The sequence below is a fragment of the Oncorhynchus mykiss genome, chromosome 5, assembly GCF_013265735.2.
Source record: "Oncorhynchus mykiss isolate Arlee chromosome 5, USDA_OmykA_1.1, whole genome shotgun sequence".
NCBI classification, from domain to species: Eukaryota; Metazoa; Chordata; class Actinopteri; order Salmoniformes; family Salmonidae; genus Oncorhynchus; species Oncorhynchus mykiss.
The window spans coordinates 69,142,626-69,167,330 of record NC_048569.1 but is presented as its reverse complement, the minus strand read 5'-3'; the positions used below and the strand labels follow the sequence as shown (position 1 = coordinate 69,167,330).

The 24,705-nt window shown below is 45.5% G+C and overlaps 1 protein-coding gene across 7 annotated transcripts in view; it reads left to right on the top strand.

The window, feature by feature from the left end:
• Positions 1-23,857, top strand: part of LOC110524437 (tyrosine-protein kinase ABL2) — a 43,788-nt gene extending 19,931 nt beyond the window's left edge. For 4 of the 7 annotated variants that reach the window (XM_036978218.1, XM_036978222.1, XM_036978220.1 and 1 more), the window contains 9 exons: positions 12,331-12,495; positions 14,316-14,611; positions 14,782-15,054; positions 15,358-15,442; positions 15,558-15,920; positions 16,018-16,170; positions 16,321-16,410; positions 17,234-17,425; positions 19,885-23,857. In XM_036978218.1, coding sequence (XP_036834113.1) covers positions 12,331-12,495; positions 14,316-14,611; positions 14,782-15,054; positions 15,358-15,442; positions 15,558-15,920; positions 16,018-16,170; positions 16,321-16,410; positions 17,234-17,425; positions 19,885-21,662 — 3,395 coding nt within the window. In that variant the 3' untranslated portion in view covers positions 21,663-23,857. Of the gene's footprint in view, positions 1-8,954; positions 9,352-11,632; positions 11,985-12,330; positions 12,496-14,315; positions 14,612-14,781; positions 15,055-15,357; positions 15,443-15,557; positions 15,921-16,017; positions 16,171-16,320; positions 16,411-16,950; positions 17,045-17,233; positions 17,426-19,884 lie in introns of those variants that run through there. The other 3 variants (XM_036978223.1, XM_036978221.1, XM_021604063.2) reach the window with 3 other exon arrangements.
• Positions 23,858-24,705: the final 848 nt, after the last annotated feature.

Sequence of the window (24,705 nt, the reverse complement as noted above, 5' to 3'; positions counted from 1 at the left end):
TGACTATGCAGGAATGATAAACAGAGAGTAGCAGCAGTGTAAAAATAGGACGGTGCACACAATGACAATAGTCCGGGTAGCCATTTGATTACCTGTTCAGGAGTCTTATGGCTTGGGGGTAAAAACTGTTGAGAAACCTTTTTGTCCTAGACTTGGCACTCCGGTACTGCTTGCCATGCGGTAGTAGAGAGAACAGTCTATGACTGGGGTGGCTGTGGTCTTTGACAGTTTTTAGGGCCTTCCTCTGGCGGTGTCAAGGTCCTGGATGGCAGGCAGCTTAGCCCCAGTGACGTACTTGGCCGTTCGCTCTACCCTCTAGTAGAGGTTGACCGATTTAATCGGAATGGCCGATTTAATTAGGGCCGATTTTCAAGTTTTCATACCAATCGGAAATCGGTATTTTTGGGCGCCGATATTTATTTATTTATTTATTTATTTATTTATTTATTTATTTTTTTACACCTTTTTATTTAATCTTTATTTAACTAGTTAAGAACACATTCTTATTTTCAATGACGGCCTAGAAGCGGTGGGTTAACTGCCTCGTTCAGGGGCAGAACGACAGATTTTCACCTTGTCAGCTCGAGGGAACCAATCTTGCAACCTTACAGTTAACTAGTCCAACGCAATAACGACCTGCCTCTCTCTCGTTGCACTCCACAAGGAGACTGCCTGTCACGCAAATGTAGTAAGCCAAGGTAAGTTGCTAGCTAGCATTAAACTTTTCTTATAAAAAAACAATCAATCATAATCACTAGTTAACTACACATGGTTGATGATATTACTAGATATTATCTAGCGTGTCCTGCGTTGCATATAATCTGACTGAGCATACAAGTATCTAAGTATCTGACTGAGCGGTGGTAGGCAGAAGCAGGCGCGTAAACATTCATTCAAACAGCACTCTCGTGCATTTTGCCAGCAGCTCTTTGCTGTGCGTCAAGCATTGCGCTGTTTATGACTTCAAGCCTATCAACTCCTGAGATGAGATCGATAAGTCATACAGAAAATGCAACCAAACAACACATTTCTGAATGTGTTATTATGAATTAACTTTCTCCCTGACACTGAAAACTTCATGTAAAATATGACTCTGATCATTGTACAAGAAGCCCATTTTCTGGCTATTTATACCAGAAAGAGCGTGGTGGTACTCCCCATAATAGAGGAATAAAACATTAAAGTGGAGTATGGCTGGCTAGTTAGCGCGCGCTACTCGCTCTGAGCCTTGGGGTGGTTGTTTCCCTTGCTCTGCATGGGTAACGCTGCTTCGATGTGGTGGCTGTTGTCGTTGGGTTGCTGGTTCGAGCCCAGGGAGGAGCTAGGAGAGGGACGGAAGCTATACTGTTACACTGGCAATACTAAAGTGCCTATAAGAACATCCAATAGTCAAAGGTTAATGAAATACAAATGGTATAGAGAGAAATAGTCCTATAATTCCTATAATAACTACAACCTGAAACTTCTTACCTGGGAATATTGAAGACTCATGTTAAAAGGAACCACCAGCTTTCATATGTTCTCATGTTCTGAGCAAGGAACGTTAACGTTAGCTTTCTTACATCGCACATATTGCACTTTTACGTTCTTCTCCAACACTTTGTTTTTGCATTATTTAAACCAAATTGAACATGTTTCATTATTTACTTGAGGCTAAATTGATTTTATTGATGTATTATATTAAGTTAAAATAAGTGTTCATTTAGTATTGTTGTAATTGTCATTATTACAAAGATTTAAAGTTTTAAATCGGCCGATTAATCGGTATCGGCTTTTTTGGTCCTCCAATAATCGGTATCGGTATCTGCGTTGAAAAATCATAATCCGTCGACTTCTATTCTGTAGTGCCTTGCGGTCAGAGGCAGCGCAATTGCCGTACCAGGCAGTGATGCAACCGTTCAGGATGCTCTCGAAGTTGCAGCTGTAGAACCTTTTGAGGATATCAGGACCCATGCCAAATCTTTTTAGTTTCCTTAGGGGGAATAGGCTTTGTCGTGCCCTCTTCACGACTATCTTGGTATGTTTTGACCATTCTAGTTTGTTGTTGATGTGGACACCAAGAAACTTGAAGCTCTCAACCTGCTCCACTACAGCCCCGTCGATGAGAATGGGGTCGTGCTCGGTCCTCCTTTTCCTGTAGTCCACAATCATCTCCTTTGTCTTAGTTACGTTGAGGGATATGTTGTTATTCTGGCACCACCCGGCCAGGTTTCTGACCTCCTCCCTATAGGCTGTCTCGTGGTTGTCGGTGATCAGGCCCTGTTGTGTCGTCTACAAACTTAATGATGGTGTTGGAGTCGTGCCTGGCCATGCAGTCGTGGGTGAACAGAGGACTGAGCACACACCCCTGGGGAGCTCCAGTTTTGAGGATCAACGTGGGAGATGTGTTGCTACCTACCCTCCAGGATCCAGTTGCAGAGGGAGGTGTTTAGTCCCAGGATCCTTAGCTTAGCGTTGAGGGTACTATGGTGTTGAACGCTGAGCTGTAGTCAATGAATAGCATTCTCACATAAATGTTCCTTTTGTACAGTTGGGATAGGGCAATGTGGAATGCAATAAAGATTGCGTCATCTGTGGATCTGTTTGAGCGATATGCAAATTGGAGTGGGTCTAGGGTTTCTGGGATAATGGTGTTGATGTGAGCCATTACCAACCTTTCAAGGCACTTCATGGCTACGGAAGTGAGTGCTACGGGTCTGTAGTCATTTAGGCAGTTTGCCTTTGTGTTCTTGGGCACAAGGACTATGGTGGTCTGCTTGAAACATGTTGGTATTACAGACTGACAGGGACATGTTGAAAATGTAAGTGAAGACTCCTGCCAGTTGGTCAGCACATGCCCGGAGCACACATCCTGGTAATCCGTCTGACCCCGCAGCCTTGTGTATGTTGACCTGTTTAAAGGTCTTACTCACGTCGGCTACGAAGAGCGTGATCACACAGTCGTCCGGAACAGCTGATGCTCTCATGCATGCCTCAGTGTTGCTTGCCTCGACGTGAGCATAGAAGTGATTTAGCTCGTCTGGTAGGCTCGTGTCACTGGACAGCTTGCGGCTGTGTTTCCCTTTAGTCTGTAATAGTTTGCATGCCACAAGATGAGCGTCGGAGCCGGTGTAGTACAATTCAATCTTAGCCCTGTATTGACGCTTTGCCTTAGTGATGGTTCGTTGCAGGGCATAGCAGGTTTTTTTGTAAGCTTCTGTGTTAGATACCCGCACCTTGAAAGCGGCAGCTCTACACTTTAGCTCAGTGCGAATGTTGCCTGTAATCCGTGGCTTCGGGTTGGAGTATGTAAGTACAGTCACTGTGGGGACGACGTCCTCGATGCACTTATTGATAAAGCCAGTTACTGGTGTGGTGTACTCCTCAATGCCATTGGAGGAATCCCGGAACATGTTCCAGTCTGTGCTAGCAAAACAGTCCTGTAGTTTAACATCTGCTTCATCTGACCACTTTTTTAATAGACCGAGTCACTGGTGCTTCCTGCTTTAATTTTTGCTTGTACGCAGAAATCGGGAGAATAGACTTGTGGTCGGATTTACCAAACTAATGTATGTAAACTTCCGACTTCAATTGTGTGTGTGTGTGTGTATATTATCTAATAGCTTTAAAATGATATCCAACTACACCATTTATCTTTTCCAGTGATTAAGACATAGATGTCTCATGGTATGTTGGGGTATGCCAAATGGGTCAACTTTGAGCACTTTTATCTCCTGAATGTTTTGGCATTCAGCTCCAAAAAGTCACTTTCTGACCACTTCTTCCATGGGCAAACATTTAAGGAAAGTTTTCTTTTAAATCAAAGGGTATGCAGTTATTGAATTCAAATGGATTTACCCATATTGATGCTGCATTTAATTAAATGTTCTCTGTCAAACAACCAATAATACTGCGCTACTGGTTATTTTCCTGTGTTTGGTCCGGACTGCGTTCTCACCTGCAGCAAAACGCAACCAATTCGGTTTGAAAGCCCCCTAAAACCAGAAAGCTCAGACTCATCTTATTAAATACTTCCCACCACTTGAACCTGTGTCATCACCTGGATCCTGGCTAGGTTGGGTTAGCCAGGGTTAGTCATCTTCTCTACAGGAATCTGGTAGTTTCATATTAATCAATGCTCTTAGGTTTCTCCTGCTTTCATACCCCACCACACAACCTCTTAGAGTATTTTACACGTTTACTCTTGAAAGAGCCTGTGGCTAAGCATGTTATTGTGTTAAAGGCATGTGGGGACTCGGTACCATAAGGGAGAAGGTAGGAGCATCTCTGGCTTCAAACCTGTCATTTGTTCTCTGAGATGAAGAGGAGGATGTAAAGTGAGCATCACTCATGGTGTTCTGTTCTGGCATTCCACCCAGGTCTTTGTTGTGTCAATGGGAGAGTGACTGGGAGGGTCTGCCTTTGGCCCTGGTGGGGGAAACACTGACTGGGACAGGTTCTCAGAAACAGTGATCCAGTAAACACTGTGTCTAGAATAGATTCTCAGGAACAGGGACTCTTCTCCTGAGTGATGCTGCTGAGTGGTGATTAGTTAGTTACAATATCACCCCATCCGATTGGGAAAGACCCTCCTATCGGTCTGCCTGTCTGAGCCTCTCCTGGGATCTGCTGGATCATATCCTTATGGTGGATGATGCCAATCATACCTCCACCCTTCTGCTGTGTCACAGAGCCCAGCCCAGCACAACACAACGGTAGACTACTGCCAGACCAGGAAGAACAAGTACTTCAGGTAGTACAAACTGAGTGAACCAATGAGCTGCACACATGTTACAAAATAGAGGTTCTCTTGAAATGTTTGTCGTAAACAGAACAAGCAGGCACATCTATGGAGGCATGCCAAATGCCATGACTTTCAAGTGACTTAATTTTCCACTCATCACTTTTCGTTGTTCCAAACTAACAATACTGTGTACTGTAACTTAGCATTTTGCAGGAGTTAATTGAGACAATAATAGTGTGGTGTTGTATTTTGGTTTTGCTCACACAAACCTCAACATGAACATGGATGGAATATTTTTCAGCCTCACTATGTGCATCCTGAAGAGGAAGATTAAAGGCAGAATGTGAGGGATTGTGGATGGCCTTCCTCTAGTCCACTGCAGAGAGCTATATAGACCAATACTTACTGTGTTGTGAGTGAGCCTGGAGGGACGCACTTACTCCACATTAACCAATTAAAGGGCCATGGTGGGCAGGCGATGGGCTAGAGCCCCATTATTAGGGTGACTGATTTACGCTGTCCAGTCTGTAATTGCTGTATGCCTAGTGGAGCACAGGCTATAGATGAATGGTACATGGCGTTTCCCAACACCCCGGTGTCTCATTATTTGCTCACTGACATTTATGGGAATAGGATGTAGATGAGTAGGGGGGGGGGTCCTGCTCGTAAGGCTTATTACTAGCACAGCTAAGGCGCTGGCCAGACCTAAAGGGCTCTGGTGCTGTCCTCTTCCATTATGGTTTGTACAACCATCACCACTTCTAAAGCCCCTCAAATCTGTCTGGATCCAACTTCAGCTGTTCATTTTAATCCCCCTGATTAGGAAAAGTTGGGAATCAATTATGGTAATTGTGAGTGTGTTACCTAAATGTGTTGGCCTAATTCAGTAGTTGGGTGATCTGTGTTTTTAAGGAAGGTTTCGTGATTTAGAATTGTCTCTGGTTTTTTGGGTTGTGTTTATTGTTCTAAATGCTTACCCCAGCAGTGCTGTTGAACAATGTAACTCAACTCTGGAAGAATATTATTAGCCCCTGCTGTGTTGAAATCAGGTTGCATGGAAGACTTGTCAAGTTGATACTAATGCTCACTTTGCCTGGAGGTAATCAATTAAGGATGACAATCCACTTTTCCTAATCAAACCAACACCCAGAGATTGACTCCCCACTGTTGTGATTTGATGTGAATGGGTCATTTATGTGTCCTCGTTAACAACAACAGATGGCTACTGCCAACTCTGCCTCTCCTCAGCCACTCAGCCTCTCCACTAGACTGCTGCATGGGGATCTCTGTCTGTACAACTGCCCTCTTTAGAGTGGAGTTGAAGTGGCACTGTCCTCTGCAGTCCATGTCTGTTCAGCTAAAAGCATGTCTGTCTGTTCTGATCAACTGTTCCTCTAACCAAAGGCCTGTCTGTCTGTGTTCATCCCACATTAATTCTCTGGCTGTTTGGCCCGGCCGCGACAGGATTTGTCTTGTGCTGTGTGCCTCTCATCCGTGACATTGTCTCAGCTTATTGTTAACATTTCCTCCAGCTCTCTATCTGAAAGCTGTGATCATTCAGGAGGTATTTATAGCCATGATGTTGCTTTGTTTTGCTCTGTGGCTAAAGATATTCCCAGGCCAGCAGGCAGTAGTGCATAATACTGCTTGTGTTTTAGATGGTTTCAGTGGTGTCTCCTTGTAATACTCATAACTAGCTAACTGTTTTACACTGACTGAGGCCTGGTCATGTGTTGGGTTAAGCTATGTATTCTGACAGGGCACCGTGAAAGGATTCACATGTGGTCCTGCACAGAGATTGGGAGGGTGCAGAGGTGGCTGGTTCAGCTGCCACTTGCCTGGACAGACCCTACCAACAGCTGCAGGAGTGGTAGAGGGTGGGGTAGGGTGACCAGGGGAGTCGGTGTCTCAATATGCCCATTGAGCTGAAGCAGAACTGGAGGGGCACCACTGTCTCAGCTGTCTGGGGCTGGAACTGTGCCTGCTGCTCATACCCAAACACTGGTCAAGTCCCTGCTCACAGTCCTCTGCCCTCTGCAACCGCACAAAGGCACACACACATGTGCACACGCACCCATACAGGCACACTGACAGGCACACGACGTACCTCATGCATGACATACCAACTGGTGTGGGTCAATCTCATGTTGTAAACAGCTTCACTGAGGAATAGTCAACCAGATTCAGCTGCGGGCAGAATTTTTTGAGGATGGTCAAGGGGCCGGAACATAATTACAAATCATTTGTAAAATAATTGACGAAAACACAACCATTTCAAACCATGCTTACATTTGTATGTGATGACATGTATCTCTCTATTATGCGTGGAATACTTGGAACAGAGTTGGTATTTTTACTGTCTTATGTCCAAAATATATACAGTACCAGTCAAAAGGTTGGATACACCTACTCATTCCAGGGTTTTTCTTTATTTTTACTGTTTTCTACATTGTAGGATAATAGTGAAGACATCAAAACTATGAAATAACACATATGGAATCATGGAGTGACCAAAAAGGCTTAAACAAATCAAAATATATTTGAGATTCTTCAAAGTAGCCACCCTTTACCTTGATGACCGCTTTGCACACTCTTGGCATTCTCTCAACCAGCTTCATGAGGTAGTCACCTGGAATGCATTTCAATTTACAGGTGTGCCTTGTTAAAAATTAATTTGTGGAATTTCTTTCCTTAATGCATTTGAGCCAAACAGTTGTGTTGTGACAAGGTAGGGGTGGTATACAGAAGATAGCCCTATTTGGTAAAAGACCAAGTCCATATTATGGCAAGAACAGCTCAAATAAGCAAAGAGAAACAACAGTCCATCATTACTTTAAGACATGAAGGTCAGTCAATGTGTAAAATTAAGAACTTTGAACGTTTATTCAAGTGTAGTTGCAAAAACCATCAAGCGCTATGATGAAACTGGCTCTTATGAGGACCGCCACAGGAAAGGAAAACCACATGTTAACTCTGCTGCAGAGGATAAGTTCATTATTTACCAGCCTCAGAAATTGCAGCCCAAATAAATGATTCACAGAGTTCAAGTAACAGACACATTTCTACAAAGAAACCAGTACTAAAAGACACCAATCAGAAGTCTTTCTAGTCCAAGAAACATGAACATTAGACCGGTGGAAATCTGTCCTTTTGGTCTTTGTGAGATGCAGAGTTGGTGAGCGGATCTCTGCATGTGCGGTTCCTACCAAGAAGCATAGAGGAGGTGGTGTGATGGTGCTTTGCTGGTGAGACTCAGTGATTTATTTAGAATTCAAGGCACACTTAACCAGCATGGCTACCACAGCATTCTGCAGCGATACACCATCACATCTGGTTTGCGCTTAGTGGGACTATCATTTTTATTTATTTTTTTCAACAGGACAATGACCCAACACACCTCCAGGCTGTGTAAGTGCTATTTGACAAAGAAGGAGAGTTGTGTAGTGCTGCATCAGATTACCTGGTCTCCACAATCACCGAACCTCAACCTAATTGAGATGGTTGGAGATCGATCGCAGAGTGAAGGAAAAGCAGCCAACAAGTGCTCAGCATATGTGGAAACTCCTTCAAGACTATTGGAAAAACATTTCAGGTGAAGCTGGTTGAGAGAATGCCAAGTGTGTGCAAAGCTGTCATCAAGGTAAAGGGTGGCTACTTTGAAGAATCTCAAAAATAACATATTTTAATTTGTTTAACACTTTTTTTGGTTACTACATAATTCCATATGTTATTTCATAGTTTTAATGTCTTCACTATTGTTCTACAATGTAGAAAATAATACAAATTAAGAAAAACCTTTGAATGACTAGGTGGGTCCCAACTTTTGACTGGTACTGTATAATTATTACTTGTATTGCTCACAACTTGGGGGGGCAAATTTTGGCCCGCGGGCCGCCAGCTATGGAACCTTTTACATGGTTTTGCCAAACGGTGGTTGTTGCTTAGTTGTTAATATTTCAGGGATCAGCTATATTTCTGTCAACATTGATTGACCAAACTCTTATTCAAAGATCAATCTTAATTGATTAAAAAAAATGGACTGATTTGAATTAATACATTTAGCCGTTTTCTGAGTCTTAGTCTTTATGAGTTGAAATTCTCCAGCTCTCAGTTAAAAATAGGCTTGAGGCTGACTGAATAAAAATATTTGTAATAGTGTGATATGCTTGAGCAGTGTTCTTCTGACATTAGGAAATTCAGGGCCTGTAGCAGTTGTAGTGCCTCTTGCCCCTGGAGGCTATGAGTGTATCTCAGCAAGTGGCATCTCAGCAACAGCCATCTGCTGTTGACCTCAAGACTGCCCCTACCCCTCTGCTCTGTTCCTCAAGAGACCTCCACCACAACTCACCTCCCCCAGTGAGCTCAGATTTCCTATGTCTCACACACACAGCGAGCCCCTCTCTCCCTCCCTCCCACCCAGTCCCTCTGTGGAGAAGTTTTAAGAGAGAGGGAACTCGTCAGACGTCTGTACTAGGATTGTCCTGGCTGGGATTGTCCTTGCTGACTGGGTCAGGCATCTGTACTGGGATTGCCCTGGCTGACTGGGAATAAGTGGAAGATGTACTGGGAGCTGTGGCTGAGCCAGTTGACAGCGACAGACCTGCATCATATGCTGGTGGGGAACAAAGGTGGGAGAGCATCAGCTCTAGACAGGGCAGAGTCACACCTGACCACTAGGCCAGTTTAATGTCCTTAGCAGATGTCCTGACAGATTAACTATACTGCTGCCATGTAGTGTACTGTGTAGTTTGCTTGCTGAATGGAGCAATGTGTACTTTAGTAGTTCTGTGTTTAGAATGGAGCAATGTGTACTTTAGTTTTGTGTGTTTAGAATGGAGCAATGTGTACTTTAGTTTTGTGTGTTTAGAATGGAGCAATGTGTACTTTAGTAGTTCTGCGTGTTTAGAATGGAGCAATGTGTACTTTAGTAGTTCTGCGTGTTTAGAATGGAGCAATGTGTACTTTAGTAGTTCTGCGTGTTTAGAATGGAGCAATGTGTACCGTAGTTGTTCTGCGTGTTTAGAATGGCACAATGCGTAGTTCTGTGTGTTTAGAATAGAGCAATGTGTACTTTAGTTGTTCTGCGTGTTTAGAATGGCACAATGCGTAGTTCTGTGTGTTTAGAATAGAGCAATGTGTACTTTAGTAGTTCTGCGTGTTTAGAATGGAGCAATGTGTACTTCAGTAGTTCTGCGTGTTTAGAATGGAGCAATGTGTACTTTAGTTGTTCTGTGTGTTTTAGAATGGCACAATGCGTAGTTCTGTGTGTTTAGAATGGCACAATGCGTAGTTCTGTGTGTTTAGAATGGAGCAGTGTGTACTTTTAATAGTTCTGTGTGTTTCCTGTTTTACTCCCTATTTCACGTGTGACACTCATTAGGCTGGATTTGGAGATCTGGGTCATTTGATCAACTTTTTATTTGCCTACCTCCTCATGCCTTTTGCACACAATGTATATAGACTCTCTCTTTTTTTCTACTGTGTTATTGACTTGTTAATTGTTTACTCCATGTGTAACTCTGTGTTGTCTGTTCACACTGCTATGCTTTATGAGAACTTGTTCTCAACTAGCCTACCTGGTTAAATAAAGGTGAAATAAAAGATGCAGGACTTCATAGTTGAGGTTAAGCTTTAATTCAACTCAGTCTTACACAGTGTATATCTTAAAGGGTAAGTTCACCAAAATGCCATATTGGTTTCCTTACCCTGTATGCAGTCTATCGACAAAGGATGACCGCAATCCATTTTCTGGTTTAGTTTAACATTTTAGCATTTGGAACAAATCCCATTCAAGCCATAGGACCAATAATATAATTTTTTTGCGCATCATGTTCAAATCATCTATCAGTGACTTTGTTGAGCTTCACAATACATTTTAGATACTTTTGGACATGATGTGTGAAAAATGATCATATTTGTCCAATGACTTAAATGGGATTTGTGCCACAAATGCAAAAACTTTAACATGTGGAAACCGTGCCAGAGAAACCAGACCAAAGCATGGATTGCTGTCGTACCTTGTCCATAAACTGCTGTGAACTATCCCTTTAACTTCTCAGATGCTATTGCTTTTGATCAATTCCACTGTAACAGAATGACACTGAGACTTTAAAATGTATGTCAAACAAAAACCAATGATGGCAATGAACAGAGCAGCAGATGCGAAGTTTGGTAACAGAATGACGGTTTGCCGTTTGTGCCGTCATTCTGTTACCAAACTTTGCATCTGCACTGTTCTTCAAGTAAATGTAGTAGTAGGAAATAGTAAATTGTTTAAAATGTCAAAGTAAAACTTATCGAGTCATCGCCCCAAATAATGGCCAAAAGCCACCCACGGAAGAAATAGGTAGGAAGATGTTTGGTATTATATTTATTGAATATTATCTGAATCCTAGATATTAATATGGCCAATTTGGGTGTCATCAATTAGCTTAATTTCTCAGATCAAATTATATTTTAACAAAATGTTTCATGAATGTTAATTGTATCTGTTTCTGACTACAGAAACGATTCCAGAACAATCCTCTTCCTTGTGCTTTTTGAATTTGGAACGACCCAGGAAGTGTAATTAGGAAGGGATGATGCCTTTCAGAAATGATATTTACTGTAACATTAGCTACTGACCACCACAGACTGACACTGATGGTACCAGTCACTTACTGTACTGTAGATGTATCACTTAAACTTTGGTGTAGCCAGTCATTCCTTAGTTGTATTGGGGTAATTCCACGGTAACGGAGTGAAAGTAGTCTTTGTCCATACAGTTGTATAGTTTGTTTAACTTTGCAATCATTGTTTTGTTTTTTTACATATATCTTATGCCAACTCTCGACTTTCTTTTCAATGCCTCTACCTGTCTTTAATTCACTTGTCTCCCTCTCTCCCTAACAGTGGGTAAGTCCCACTCAGCAGCTGTCCAGACATGCTTTAGAGTTTGTTGGCAGCTGTTAAGGAGTTATTGAGGCTCAGGCATGTTGTGTGGGCGTGGTGACCCACAGACGCTGACAGAGACCCTCCCCACAGCTACTACACTCTTTACATACAGGCAGGGAAGAAGAAAGTAGTGACTTCCTGTAGGACCTAGTCCTCAGATCTCAGATTAGTGTGTTTGGAAAAAGAAGCGAGTCAATGTTGAGCGTGGACATGCAGAGTATGTATTTGAGGACCCTTCAACCCAGCAGCAGTTTTGAGAAAGAGTGGGTTAGGCTGACATGCCGGCCCTACACGGGGGTAACGGATGTGGACGGGCCTAGACTCTCGGGTAGCTACAACTTAGCTCTTTCTGTTTATGTTGGTAGACTCCAGCTGCCTATTAATTGGACAGCTATTGATATTACGCTAGCAGTGGTAAATGGTAGCCTATTTCACAGTTGATTAGTGCAGATTGTTAAAGGAACAGAAACTGATTTTTGGTTGAAATAAAGAATTTATGCATGTTTTGGGTCCCTAAAAGGTAGGTACGTGTTTTGTTAGGCATATCTGGGGCACTCATGTGGTTTATGTATTTTGAAGTTGAGATTTCAACAGATATTTTTAGTCCGCTTGACTTTCACTGAACCATTCACCGACCGCTTTCTTTCTCTATCGCTCCCTTTCCCTCCCTCCAGAGGCCCTCCACCGACCCTTCGGCCTGGACTCGGCAGCGTTGACGGAGGCGGTGCGCTGGAGCTCCAAGGAGAACCTGCTGGGTGCTGCCGAAAGCGACCCTAACCTCTTTGTTGCACTTTATGACTTTGTTGCCAGTGGCGACAACACGCTGAGCATTACGAAAGGTATGTATTCTGACAGAGATTTTTATCAATAGCTGCCGTCCCAATAGATAACCTGGTTTCATTTCCTCACCCTGCATCATCGCAAACCACTCCTTATCTAAAGATGATTTGCTTCGAGGTATGGGGACCTTCTGCAGGGGAGGTCAGTTCTTCAGGAGATCCTCTAAAATACAGTACCATGGTACCCTCCAGTGAACTATGTTTGTTTATTCCAATCCTTGTTCTACTTTCCCTTTTTATTTAATCCGTGTCCCTGTTTTCCCCAGCAGCAGTTTGCTGATCAAAGAGCTGTCTCCTGGGTAATGCGCTTAAAATCATAATATTTTGGAGAGTCAGACTTTTTAAATTAACAGATATAAAAGCATTCGCTAAAGATGGAGAAATATCTTAAGCCGATGCCTGCCTTCACCAGTCGCCCCATTGCTGCTGCCTGAGATGGAGCTAATGTTTAGACTGTGAGTCACTGCATGCCCAAGGGAGAGGCAGGCAGGCTTGCCCTCCCACACCCTTGTTAGGCTCTAATGCACTTTTAATGTGGAATCCTTTCAACTGTAATAATAACAGGTGCATAAACCCAGCAGGGTTTATCCACCTGCTGGGTGATCACAGAGAGTGACTTGGCGGCCCTGCCGGCCCTTAATCGCTGTCTCAGATCAATGCCATGTCTCAGATCAATGCCATGTCTCAGATCAATGCCATGTCTCAGATCAATGCCATGCCTCAGATCAATGCCATGCCTCAGATCAATGCCATGCCTCAGATCAATGCCATGCCTCAGATCAATGCCATGCCTCAGATCAATGCCATGCCTCAGATCAATGCCATGCCTCAGATCAAAGCCATGCCTCAGATCAAAGCCATGCCTCAGATCAAAGCCATGCCTCAGATCAAAGCCATGCCTCAGATCAAAGCCATGCCTCAGATCAATGCTATGCCTCAGATCAATGCCATGCCTCAGATCAATGCCATGCCTCAGATCAATGCCATGCCTCAGATCAATGCCATGCCTCAGATCAATGCCATGCCTCAGATCAATGCCATGCCTCAGATCAATGCCATGCCTCAGATCAATGCCATGTCTCAGATCAATGCCATGCCTCAGATCAATGCCATGCCTCAGACCAGTAATGTCCACCGCAGGCGCCTGACATTGTGTTTCCACCCGGAGCTCTCTGGCTCCCCACAGTGTGTCGCAGAGGAAACTGTCTAGTGTGAGTGGTTAGGCCAGCCCAATGTTTTTCTGCCTCCCCGGCTGTCCAGTGTCAATAAAGCCTGTAGCTGTATCCTCTGTGGCACCAGAGGGTATTGAGTCTGCAGCATGTTCAGCTCAGCCCATGATGTACAGGGAGAGTGAGTAGGAGGGTGAGAGAGAGAAGAGAGGTTAAGTTGCAGAAAGCTTGGCGGCGCTCCCTGTCCCCTCTCCAGGCCGTGTCTTGTCGCTGCCATAACAGCTCACTGTCATTATCCTCTCACTGGGAGCAGCTTTGAAGGGCTGCAGAGAGCTGCCGGACAGCCAGGGCGTGTTTCAGCTACACAGACACACAGCTCCTCTATAGTACTGCATTCTCTGTCTCTATTTAAGAGGCACTCCCTCCCGTCTCCACCGTTGACCTCATAGGACCCAAACAAAGCAGCAATCCAAGTCACTACATGCGTAGCCCAGACCTACTTTTTGGGACTGTATTAAATGAAGCATCAATAGGGGCCATTTAAACCCTATGAAGGAACCAACAACTTCAAGGGGTGATAATGTCCTAAAGTCTAAATGTTTGAAGATGATGTGCTTTTACCTGACTGTCTCCTTGTCCCTCTCTGCCCAGGTGAGAAGCTGAGGGTGCTCGGCTACAACCAGAATGGGGAGTGGAGCGAGGTGCGCTCCAAGAATGGCCAGGGCTGGGTGCCAAGCAACTACATCACGCCCGTCAACAGCCTGGAGAAGCACAGCTGGTACCACGGGCCCGTTTCGCGCAGCGCTGCAGAATACCTGCTAAGCAGCCTCATCAACGGCAGCTTCCTGGTCCGGGAGAGCGAGAGCAGCCCAGGACAGCTGTCCATCTCCCTGCGCTACGAGGGGCGTGTCTACCACTACCGCATCAACACCGCCTCAGATGGCAAGGTAGCTAGTGTCTGGGACCTACAGATGGGCTGTCTCTCACCCTTTTCTTCACTTTTGTTGTGAAACTACTCTGCCCCTGCTAATTTTCCTGCTCTGTCTCTGTTGGCCATCTCTTGTTTCTCCTCACGGTGCTGACCCCTGTGTGTCCCTGTCTGTCTTTCTGTCCCAAGGTTTACGTCACAGCAGAGAGCCGCTTCAGCACCCTGGCCGAACTGGTCCACCACCACTCCACCGTGGCCGATGGCCTGGTCACCACGCTCCACTACCCGGCACCCAAGTGCAACAAGCCCACCGTCTACGGTGTGTCGCCCATCCACGACAAGTGGGAGATGGAGCGCACCGACATCACCATGAAGCACAAGCTGGGAGGGGGGCAGTACGGAGAGGTGTACGTGGGAGTCTGGAAGAAATACAACCTCACCGTTGCAGTTAAAACACTCAAGGTTGGTCTCTCTATAAAGATTGGTGGACGCATGTAAAATCTCCATCTTTTGTGTGTCTATTTTGTGAAATCCTCTATGGGATCATGAAATATGAATGGGATGTGGTATTTAGTGGTTGATGGTCACCATCTGCTGGTGAAATGCGGTATTACATCAACATGAAACTCAATGGGGGCAACGACTACTGTTGGAGATATGTTTGTTTATTCACAGTTTAACTTGTTCTGCTCACCTTGGTATCCTGATACTAAGATATTGAATGAATCCAGTGAATATTGACCTTTCTGCTTGTTTGTCTTCCAGGAGGACACTATGGAGGTGGAGGAGTTCCTGAAAGAGGCAGCAGTCATGAAGGAGGTGAAACATCCCAACCTGGTGCAGTTGCTAGGTCAGTGCTGCTCACAGTACAGCTCCACTTACTAACAGCACATGGGATATCTACCGGCTGTTTCTAGACTCGAGGCGTAGTTACCTCTGACCTCTGTTGGCTTGACTCTGTCCAGGTGTGTGTACGTTGGAGCCTCCCTTCTACATCGTGACAGAGTACATGCCCCATGGTAACCTGTTAGACTACCTGAGGGAGTGTGACCGGGAAGAGGTGAACGCAGTGGTGCTGCTCTACATGGCCACGCAGATCTCCTCTGCCATGGAGTACCTGGAGAAGAAGAACTTCATTCACCGGGACCTGGCGGCTAGGAACTGTCTGGTGGGGGAGAACAGCGTGGTGAAGGTGGCTGACTTTGGGCTGAGCAGGCTGATGACAGGGGACACGTACACGGCCCACGCCGGAGCCAAGTTCCCCATCAAGTGGACCGCCCCCGAGAGCCTGGCCTTCAACACCTTTTCTATCAAGTCTGATGTGTGGGGTGAGTCAGAGCCAGATTTTCAGTCATCGCGTGTACTAAATCAGTCAACATTCGTGTGAGCGTGTTTCTCATCCTATGATGGTCTCTCGTCCTTCAGCTTTCGGTGTGCTGCTGTGGGAGATAGCAACGTACGGTATGTCTCCGTACCCAGGGATCGACCTGTCTCAGGTATACGACCTGCTGGAGAAGGGCTACCGCATGGAGCAGCCAGAGGGCTGTCCACCCAAGGTCCACGAGCTGATGAGAGCCTGTGAGTATGGGCACCACACTTAGTACACACACACACAGTACACACACACAGTCCCTCGCACTATCATCCATTCACGTATGTCCTGCATAGAAGCTCTATAACCTAAATGGAGTAAGAAATAACATTAACTTTGTTTTGGTGTGATATCAGGCTGGCAATGGAGCCCGTTGGACCGACCCTCGTTTGCCGAGACCCACCAGGCTTTTGAGACAATGTTCCACGATTCCAGCATCTCTGAAGGTACTTGTACGACACAGTCACATTACTACCCTCATGGCTAAAACACGGTCAGATACGACAGTCACATTACTACCCTCATGGCTGAAACACGGTCAGATACGACAGTCACATTACTACCCTCATGGCTGAAACACGGTCAGATACGACAGTCACATTACTACCCTCATGGCTGAAACACAGTCAGATACGACAGTCACATTACTACCCTCATGGCTGAAACACGGTCAGATACGACAGTCACATTACTACCCTCATGGCTGAAACACGGTCAGATACGACACAGTCACATTACTACCCTCATGGCTGAAACACGGTCAGATACGACACAGTCACATTACTACCCTCATGGCTGAAACACGGTCAGATACGACAGTCACATTACTACCCTCATGGCTGAAACACGGTCAGATACACTTCTCTTGGAGGCATTTCCTTCTGCTGCCTGACTATTCAAGCCTGTCAGTTTTGGCACTAAAGCGGATGCATTTGTGGACATAAGAGAGATAATGGCCTTTAATGATGCGTAAACATCTCCTGTAGGGCCTTTTCAGAGTGGTACAGCATGCCTGGTGCCTCAGGGAGAGACGGAGGATGATATTTGAGTGAGGATGAGGAAAGGGCAGGCTGAACTGAGGTGAGGGGAGTACAGAGAGAACGAAGGGCTTTCAGAGAACCATTATAAACTCAGCATTGATTTATTCAGTTATTCCAGTGAATGCAGTACTACTATTTCTAGCAAGGGATTCAATATGTATAACGGTCTAATGTAAATGTCCACTTCATTAAGCATTCCTTTCCTGTGGCTCCCTCTCACTCTCTGTAGAGGTAGCAGAGGAGCTGTGTAAGACGGCCTCCTCTGGCCATGGCCCGTCACCACACTCCTTCAGCCACGACATGCCCCTGCTGCCCTCCAAGTCGCGCACGCTCAAGAAGCATACGGAGAACAAGGAGAACATCGAGGGGGGTCTGGATTGCAGGCAGGAGACACACACAGCCAGCACCCACAGCCCCTCAGGTACCTGCCTTGCCCGCCACCGTGCCTGTAGACTGAGGACAAGGGCTGCTGTCACAGGAACACCTCACCCAGTAGTCACCACAGGTGGTGCCATTACACAATCACAACAGAGAAAGGGTTTGGATTAAAGGCATTCTCAATCCTCTCTCTATCTTCCTCCCTTACCTGAAGGGCTGTAGGGAGCTGGGTAAATAGGTCTGTTTGTATGCGTCTGCGCTCATGTCTGCGCTCATGTCTGCGCTCATGTCTGCCATCTGTTTTATTAACATGACGATTGAGGGTTTGAATTGTAATCCTCCGGTCTCTGTCTGTTGCATCCTCCCCACACAACACACACAACTCTAAAGATCACTAAGAATGACTACATACGTATGTACCAATACCTCAATTAAAAGCAGATCATATTTTGTATGGTTTTTGCCATGTTGTCATTCATGTTTTATTGCATGTTTTCTTGTGTAAAATCCAAAGGCGATTTATGTTCCTGTCAACCCTTATACTCTCACTCATTTCTCTGACTCAGGCTGGTGACTTGCTCACTCTGGCGCTCATCTATTACACATACAGAGCCGCTTCGCATCTCTAGTACAAGGTGTCACCGCAAAGTTATTGGGTCTGGTACCTTTTTAACTCCCTGTTCTCTGTTCTCTGTAGGTCTGGTACCTGTAACTCCCTGTCCTCTGTTCTCTGTTCTCTGTAGGTCTGGTACCTGTTTAACTCCCTGTTCTCTGCAGGTCTGGTACCTGTTTAACTCCCTGTTCTCTGTAGGTCTGGTAGCTGTTTAACTCCCTGTCCTCTGTTCTCTGTAGGTCTGGTACCTTTTTAACTCCCTGTTCTCTGTCCTCTGTTCTCTGTAGGTCTGGTACCTGTAACTCCCTGTCCTCTGTTCTCTGTTCTCTGTAGGTCTGGTACCTGTTTAACTCCCTGTTCTCTGCAGGTCTGGTACCTGTTTAACTCCCTGTTCTCTGTAGGTCTGGTAGCTGTTTAACTCCCTGTCCTCTGTTCTCTGTAGGTCTGGTACCTTTTTAACTCCCTGTTCTCTGTGGGTCTGGTACCTTTTAACTCTCTGTTCTCTGTCCTCTGTTCTCTGTAGGTCTGGTACCTGTTTGACTCCCTGTCCTCTGTTCTCTGTAGGTCTGGTACCTGTTTAACTCCCTGTCCTCTGTTCTCTGTAGGTCTGGTACCTGTTTGACTCCCTGTTCTCTGTAGGTCTGGTACCTTTTTGACTCCCTGTTCTCTGTTCTCTGTAGTTCTGGTACCTGTTTGACTCCCTGTCCTCTGTTCTCTGCAGGTCTGGTACCTGTTTAACTCCCTGTCCTCAGTTCTTTGTAGGTATGGTACCTGTTTAACTCCCTGTCCTCTGATCTCTGCAGGTCTGGTACCTGTTTAACTCCCTGTCCTCAGTTCTCTGCAGGTCTGGTACCTGTTTAACTCCCTGTCCTCAGTTCTTTGTAGGTCTGGTACCTGTTTGACTCACTGTTCTCTGTAGGTCTGGTACCTGTTTAACTCCCTGTTCTCTGTAGGTCTGGTACCTGTTTAACTCCCTGTTCTCTGTAGGTCTGGTACCTGTTTGACTCCCTGTCCTCAGTTCTTTGTAAGTCTGGTACCTGTTTGACTCCCTGTTCTCTGTTCTCTGTAGGTCTGGTACCTGTTTGACTCCCTGTCCTCTGTTCTCTGTAGGTCTGGTACCTGTTTGACTCCCTGTCCTCTGTTCTCTGTAGGTCTGGTACCTGCTTGACTCCCTGTCCTCTGTTCTCTGTAGGTCTGGTACCTGTTTGACTCCCTGTCCTCTGTTTTCTGTAGGTCTGGGACCTGTTTGACTCCCTGTCCTCTGTTCTCTGTAGGTCTGGTACCTGTTTGACTCCCTGTCCTCTGTTCTCTGTTCTCTGTAGGTCTGGTACCTGTTTGACTCCCTGTCCTCTGTTCTCTGTAGGTCTGGTACCTGCTTGACTCCCTGTCCTCTGTTCTCTGTAGGTCTGGTACCTGTTTGACTCCATGTCCTCTGTTTTCTGTAGGTCTGGAACCTGTTTGACTCCCTGTCCTCTGTTCTCTGTAGGTCTGGTACCTGTTTGACTCCCTGTCCTCTGTTCTCTGTAGGTCTGGTACCTGTTTGACTCCCTGTCCTCTGTTCTCTGTAGGTCTGGTACCTGTTTGACTCCCTGTCCTCTGTTCTCTGTAGGACTGGTGCCTGTTTGACTCCCTGTCCTCTGTTCTCTGTAGGTCTGGTACCTGTTTAACTCCCTGTCCTCTGTCCTCTGTAGGTCTGGTACCTGTTTGACTCCCTGTCCTCTGTCCTCTGTAGGTCTGGTACCTGTTTGACTCCCTGTCCTCTGTCCTCTGTAGGTCTGGTACCTGTTTGACTCCCTGTCCTCAGTTCTCTGCAGGTCTGGTACCTGTTTGACTCCCTGTCCTCTGTAGGTCTGGTACCTGTTGAACTCCCTGTCCTCTGCTCTCTGCAGGTCTGGCAGCCACTCTGCTGGCAGGGGATGGCCGGTCAGGCAGCTCTCCTGCTCTGCCTCGGAAACAGAGGGACAAATCCCCCAGCAGTCTCTTGGAGGACTCCAAGGAGACCACGTTCACACGGGACCGCAAGGCTGGCTTCTTCAGTTCCTTCATGAAGAAGAAGTCTTCCTCCAACTCTCCCTCCTCCCAGCTGCAGCAGAGCCTGCCTACGCCACCCAAGAGGAGCAGCTCGTTCAGGGAGATGGAGACCCAGCCTCACAAGAAGTATGAGCCCACGACTGGCTTTAGCGCCCCTCCTCCTCCCCTTCCCCAGGCAGATGGCCTGGGCTTTTCACCGTCCCACGGAGAGGGGAACCACGTCCAGTCACGCTGCTGTGGAGCCACTTTTGGACAAAAGGCCTCTGCCAACCACACCTCTGGGGCGCCGCCCTCACAGGTGGGCAGTAGTAGTAGCAGCAGCTGGGCAGGCCTGGCAGGCTTCTTCACCCCCCGCCTCATCAAAAAGACCTTAGGGCTACGGACTGGCAAGTCCACTGGGACCGAGGAGGGGGGTGGGGGAACCAAGCCCTTCCCCAGGTCCAATTCCACCTCCTCCATGTCTGCAGGGCTGCCTGACCTGGAGAGGATGGCTCTGACTTTACCCAGGAACCGCAGTAAGCCTCCTCTAGAGCGCACTGCCTCCACCACCTCGCAGCCTGAGAACGGGGCAGCACACACCTCTGAGACCCTTCTCCGTAACATGGATGAGGGAACAGCTCAGATCAGGGACCGGCCTAAAGCCAAGCTGCTTCCCCGGGTGGTGGGGGGAAGCTGTGGGGTGGTGAGAGCTCCTGGCGTTGGGAGTGAAGCAGATTCATATTGTCCCTCGGGGACTCTACGGGGTAGGGAGGTTCAGGAGGCAGGAGGACAGGACCGTCAGGGATGGTCGTCCCCCTCCAAAACAGTGGGATCAGGCCTGTCAGCGGCTCCACACAACCACAAGGTTCCAGTGCTGATCTCGCCCACACTCAAGCATGGCTCGGCCGATGTGCACCTGGTGGGGATGGACTCTCAGGGGAACCGCTTCAAACTACTATCAGAGCATCAAGCGGACCGGGACCGACCACGGCTGGTCAAGCCTAAATGTGCCCCACCTCCCCCTCCCACTCTGCGCCTCCTTGGACACTCCTACAGCGGGGATGGAGAGGAGCAGGCCGGGGTGGCTGTGGAGGTCAATGGTGATGGGGTGAAACGGCCGGGACGAGTAAGGGAAGTTGGAACAGGGAGACCGTCAGTGCCGCCACCACAAGTGCCTCCACCTCCTTCAGCCTCTTCTTCCTCTGCCAACAACACTACCCCTACTAAGATGGCTAACGGTGCCACCAGCACTGGCTCATCCACAGTCCCCTCTGGTGGCTCTAAGCTTCTGCGTCGGACTCGGCAGCAGGCAGAGAGGGTTCAACCAGAGACGATCAGTAAGGAGGCTCTGCTGGAGTATGCTGAGTGCCTGAGAGGTGCCCTCCACAGCAGCCCTGAGCCCTCCTCCAGCAGCCAGGTCCTAGACGCTGCCCACCAGCTGCTAGACTACTGCTCAGGCTACGTGGACTGCATCCCACAGATGCGGAACAAGTTCGCCTTCCGAGAGGCCGTGGGCAAATTAGAGCTCAGTTTGCAGGAGCTGCGGGCATCGTCCTCCTCTGGAAGCGGAGGACCATTCAGTGGCCCGGCGGCTAGCCCTGCTCTGGACAACTTGCACAACTGCATCAAGGAAATTAGTGATGTGGTTCAGAGGTAGCCTCCGGACCCTTTCAAACATTTCCTTTTGTATTCCCTTTGTTGGTTCTATTAACATTTTGGGGACAGAGAACAATCTCAGAAGTACCTCAGAAAATCACTACAAATTGTTTCTCTTATTGTTTACAGTTGACTCTTTCTCAAAAATGCCAGTGGAAAACACTGTTCTATTCTTTGATCATAAACATTGTTGATACCAAACTAGAAAAATTATTGTTTTGCCCCAAATTGTACCTTTTCCACCAGGTTTTAAGGCCTTTCTTTTAACTGGACGTTGAGTATATCAGCAACGTTTTCAGTCCCAGAGTTGATAAAGAACAAAGTCAGTTTGAGTATCTGTCATTTACTAACTCAACCGAGAAACAAAGTGGAGAATAATGCATTCATTCTCCTGGCAACAATGAAAAGAGTCCCTGTGACAGGATGTCACTGTTCAAAACTATTGTCACCTGGGACATCGAGTGTTCCACATAATCAGGTCTACTTTCTCTGCCATTTGGTTTGATTATTTCAATGTCACAACGTTTGAATAGAAAATGTAAGCATTTCAATATTGATGTCCAAATTCCCTTGCACATGACCTAGGTATATGTTTGGAGCCTATGAGAAGAGCGAAGAGAGTGCAGGGTAGTACATGAGCAGGTGGTTTGGGACAGTTTCTAAGTGTCCTTGGACAGTGCTGAATTCCCTGTGGCCCTTTCCCTCAGTGCCTATAGTTTAAATGATTGAAAATCTGCAAATACAACTACTCCTTGACAAAATACTGATCTCATCACAAACTACAGTATGTCTCTAGCACATCAGTGATTTATTTGTACATTATTTGGTTTTAACTTTGGAATGGCTTTATGTATGAACTTGAATTTTAAATTATTGTTTTTTATTAAAAGCACAGACCTATTTTTAAAATGTTATGTAAATATTTGCTTAATATCATATCCAGGAAAAAGTGAGGTCACATTTGCTTGGATAAGTGTTTGACTCTACAAAGAAACTGTAGTAGGAAGTTTATCACAGGACTGAGGCCCACAACCCCATCTGAACATCTGCTAAATGAATGTATTATGTATTGTTATCTTCCTTTTTTGAGAAGATGCCATGTTTAATTGTTGTCTGGTCATCATTTCAGTACCAACATCAGTCAATGCTTATGGTCAATTTACAAAATTGATTCTTAAAGCACGTTTTCTGTTTTGATATCCCTTAGTAGGTGTCATCTCTACACAAACATTTCCATATCAGGTTGCTGGATGTAATTTCATCCTGTTTGTTCTATTGTGCACAAATAACAAGTTTCACCTGTGTCTGCAATCATTTCTCAATAATAATTTGGCTAATGAATCAAGCAATCAAAAACAAAAAAAGCTTGCTTATAACAGAGTGCTCCTCAACTGTTTAAAAAATCCCCTAATCCCCACTTGAGATGTTGGAACCCTAAGTGTATCAAAAGGGGATCATCGCGCTCTCCCAGAAGCTTGACTAGTATGTAAAACCTACAAATTCAGGCAAACAAAAGATGTAATGGGTCTACACTCAAAAAGATGTCCCATAAAGCCTACTTAATTTATCCATCCCTTCACTCTTCCCTGCGTCAGGCACAGACGTCTCGGCCCTGTTTGTCGGAACCCTGAGTGTACACTGGATAAAGCCTATGATATAGTAGACATTGATTGGTATATTGCATTTCATCTTAGTATAAACTCTAGTAATGCCCAATATATTTTCACATTTCATTCCATTGTGGTACACTACCTATCTAATCCAGCAGATGAGCTTCAGTGTGCCTCTGGTGATTCAAAGGTCCTCTTGACTAATAGCATGAAATAGTTTATTTTCACTGGGAGGTTCACTTATTATTATTATTATCTATTTTTATTTTGACACTGGATACAGCAATGTTTTTCCTATGGTTCTTGGTGCCTTTTGTGAAAGATATTTTATGTGTAGTGCACTACTCAGTTAAGAAACGGATATACAGCGATGTGTAATTGTAAATATCTTGTGCTTTTGTTTTCAGATGACAGATTTTGCAATGATGTTGTGGCCAAGTATAAATATCACTACAACGTGCATTTCTATTACTGGGAGTAAACATTTAGTTTTTTAATTTAAAACTCACATTTAATAGTATATTACTGTGAATTTCTCCCCATCAGTGTTAAACTTGATATAAATAAAATGTTGGAACAATTCTAAGGTCCTTTTTATATTTTTGATTTGTCAAAATGTTCAAGATTTATCCAGAGAGTGAGTATTCTTTTGATTAATAGCATACATGTCATTGACCTGTTGGATCAGAGACTGATAATGACCAATGCATTTACTACTCTTCAGGTCAGTATTGAAATGACTTTACTGTAGATATAATACAATTGGTGGGAGGAATATAATGATAGCCGCAGTTAGGGGTTGGATCATTTTCTGGCATGTGATTCAAATCCTTCTGAATTTAGGGCACATCCTGAGCACAGTGCCGCATCTGTGCCTGGAACTACGATCTAAAATTTCCTTTTGAAGAATATATTGTTCTGAAAAAAATCTGTGCAACCCTCCGCTGAATTTGACATTGGGATGTGGCCCTCGGCCTCGGGATAATAAAATGCCTACCCCTGCTCTATGATATAGGCCTATAAGAAGCTACCTGGGTGGTGGTCACCAGGGATGTGGTGCTGCTCTAGTGAGGGGGGAGCGGTGCTCCCTACCTTATTTCAATTTGAGTATACACAGAGTTGGTTGTAATATTTCTGGATTCTAAATAAATTATTTAATTACTGAATTTTCATGAAAATGGCACCACTTTGCCACCACCAGGAAAAATTGCCCTAGGATGAGCTACTAATGTACTGTTACAAGGGTTGCCAAATATCAGAACTCAAAATCAAAAACGGATCACGCAATATGCTTTATGTATTTTGGACAATTTTTTTATGATGTTGACTACTTTAAAATCAAAAGACCGAATCGCCCTCAAATGGTCTCATGGATGGAATGTTTTTCATATTTTTCAGAATTTCATTGTTAATAAAGCCGCTATGACCTTGCAT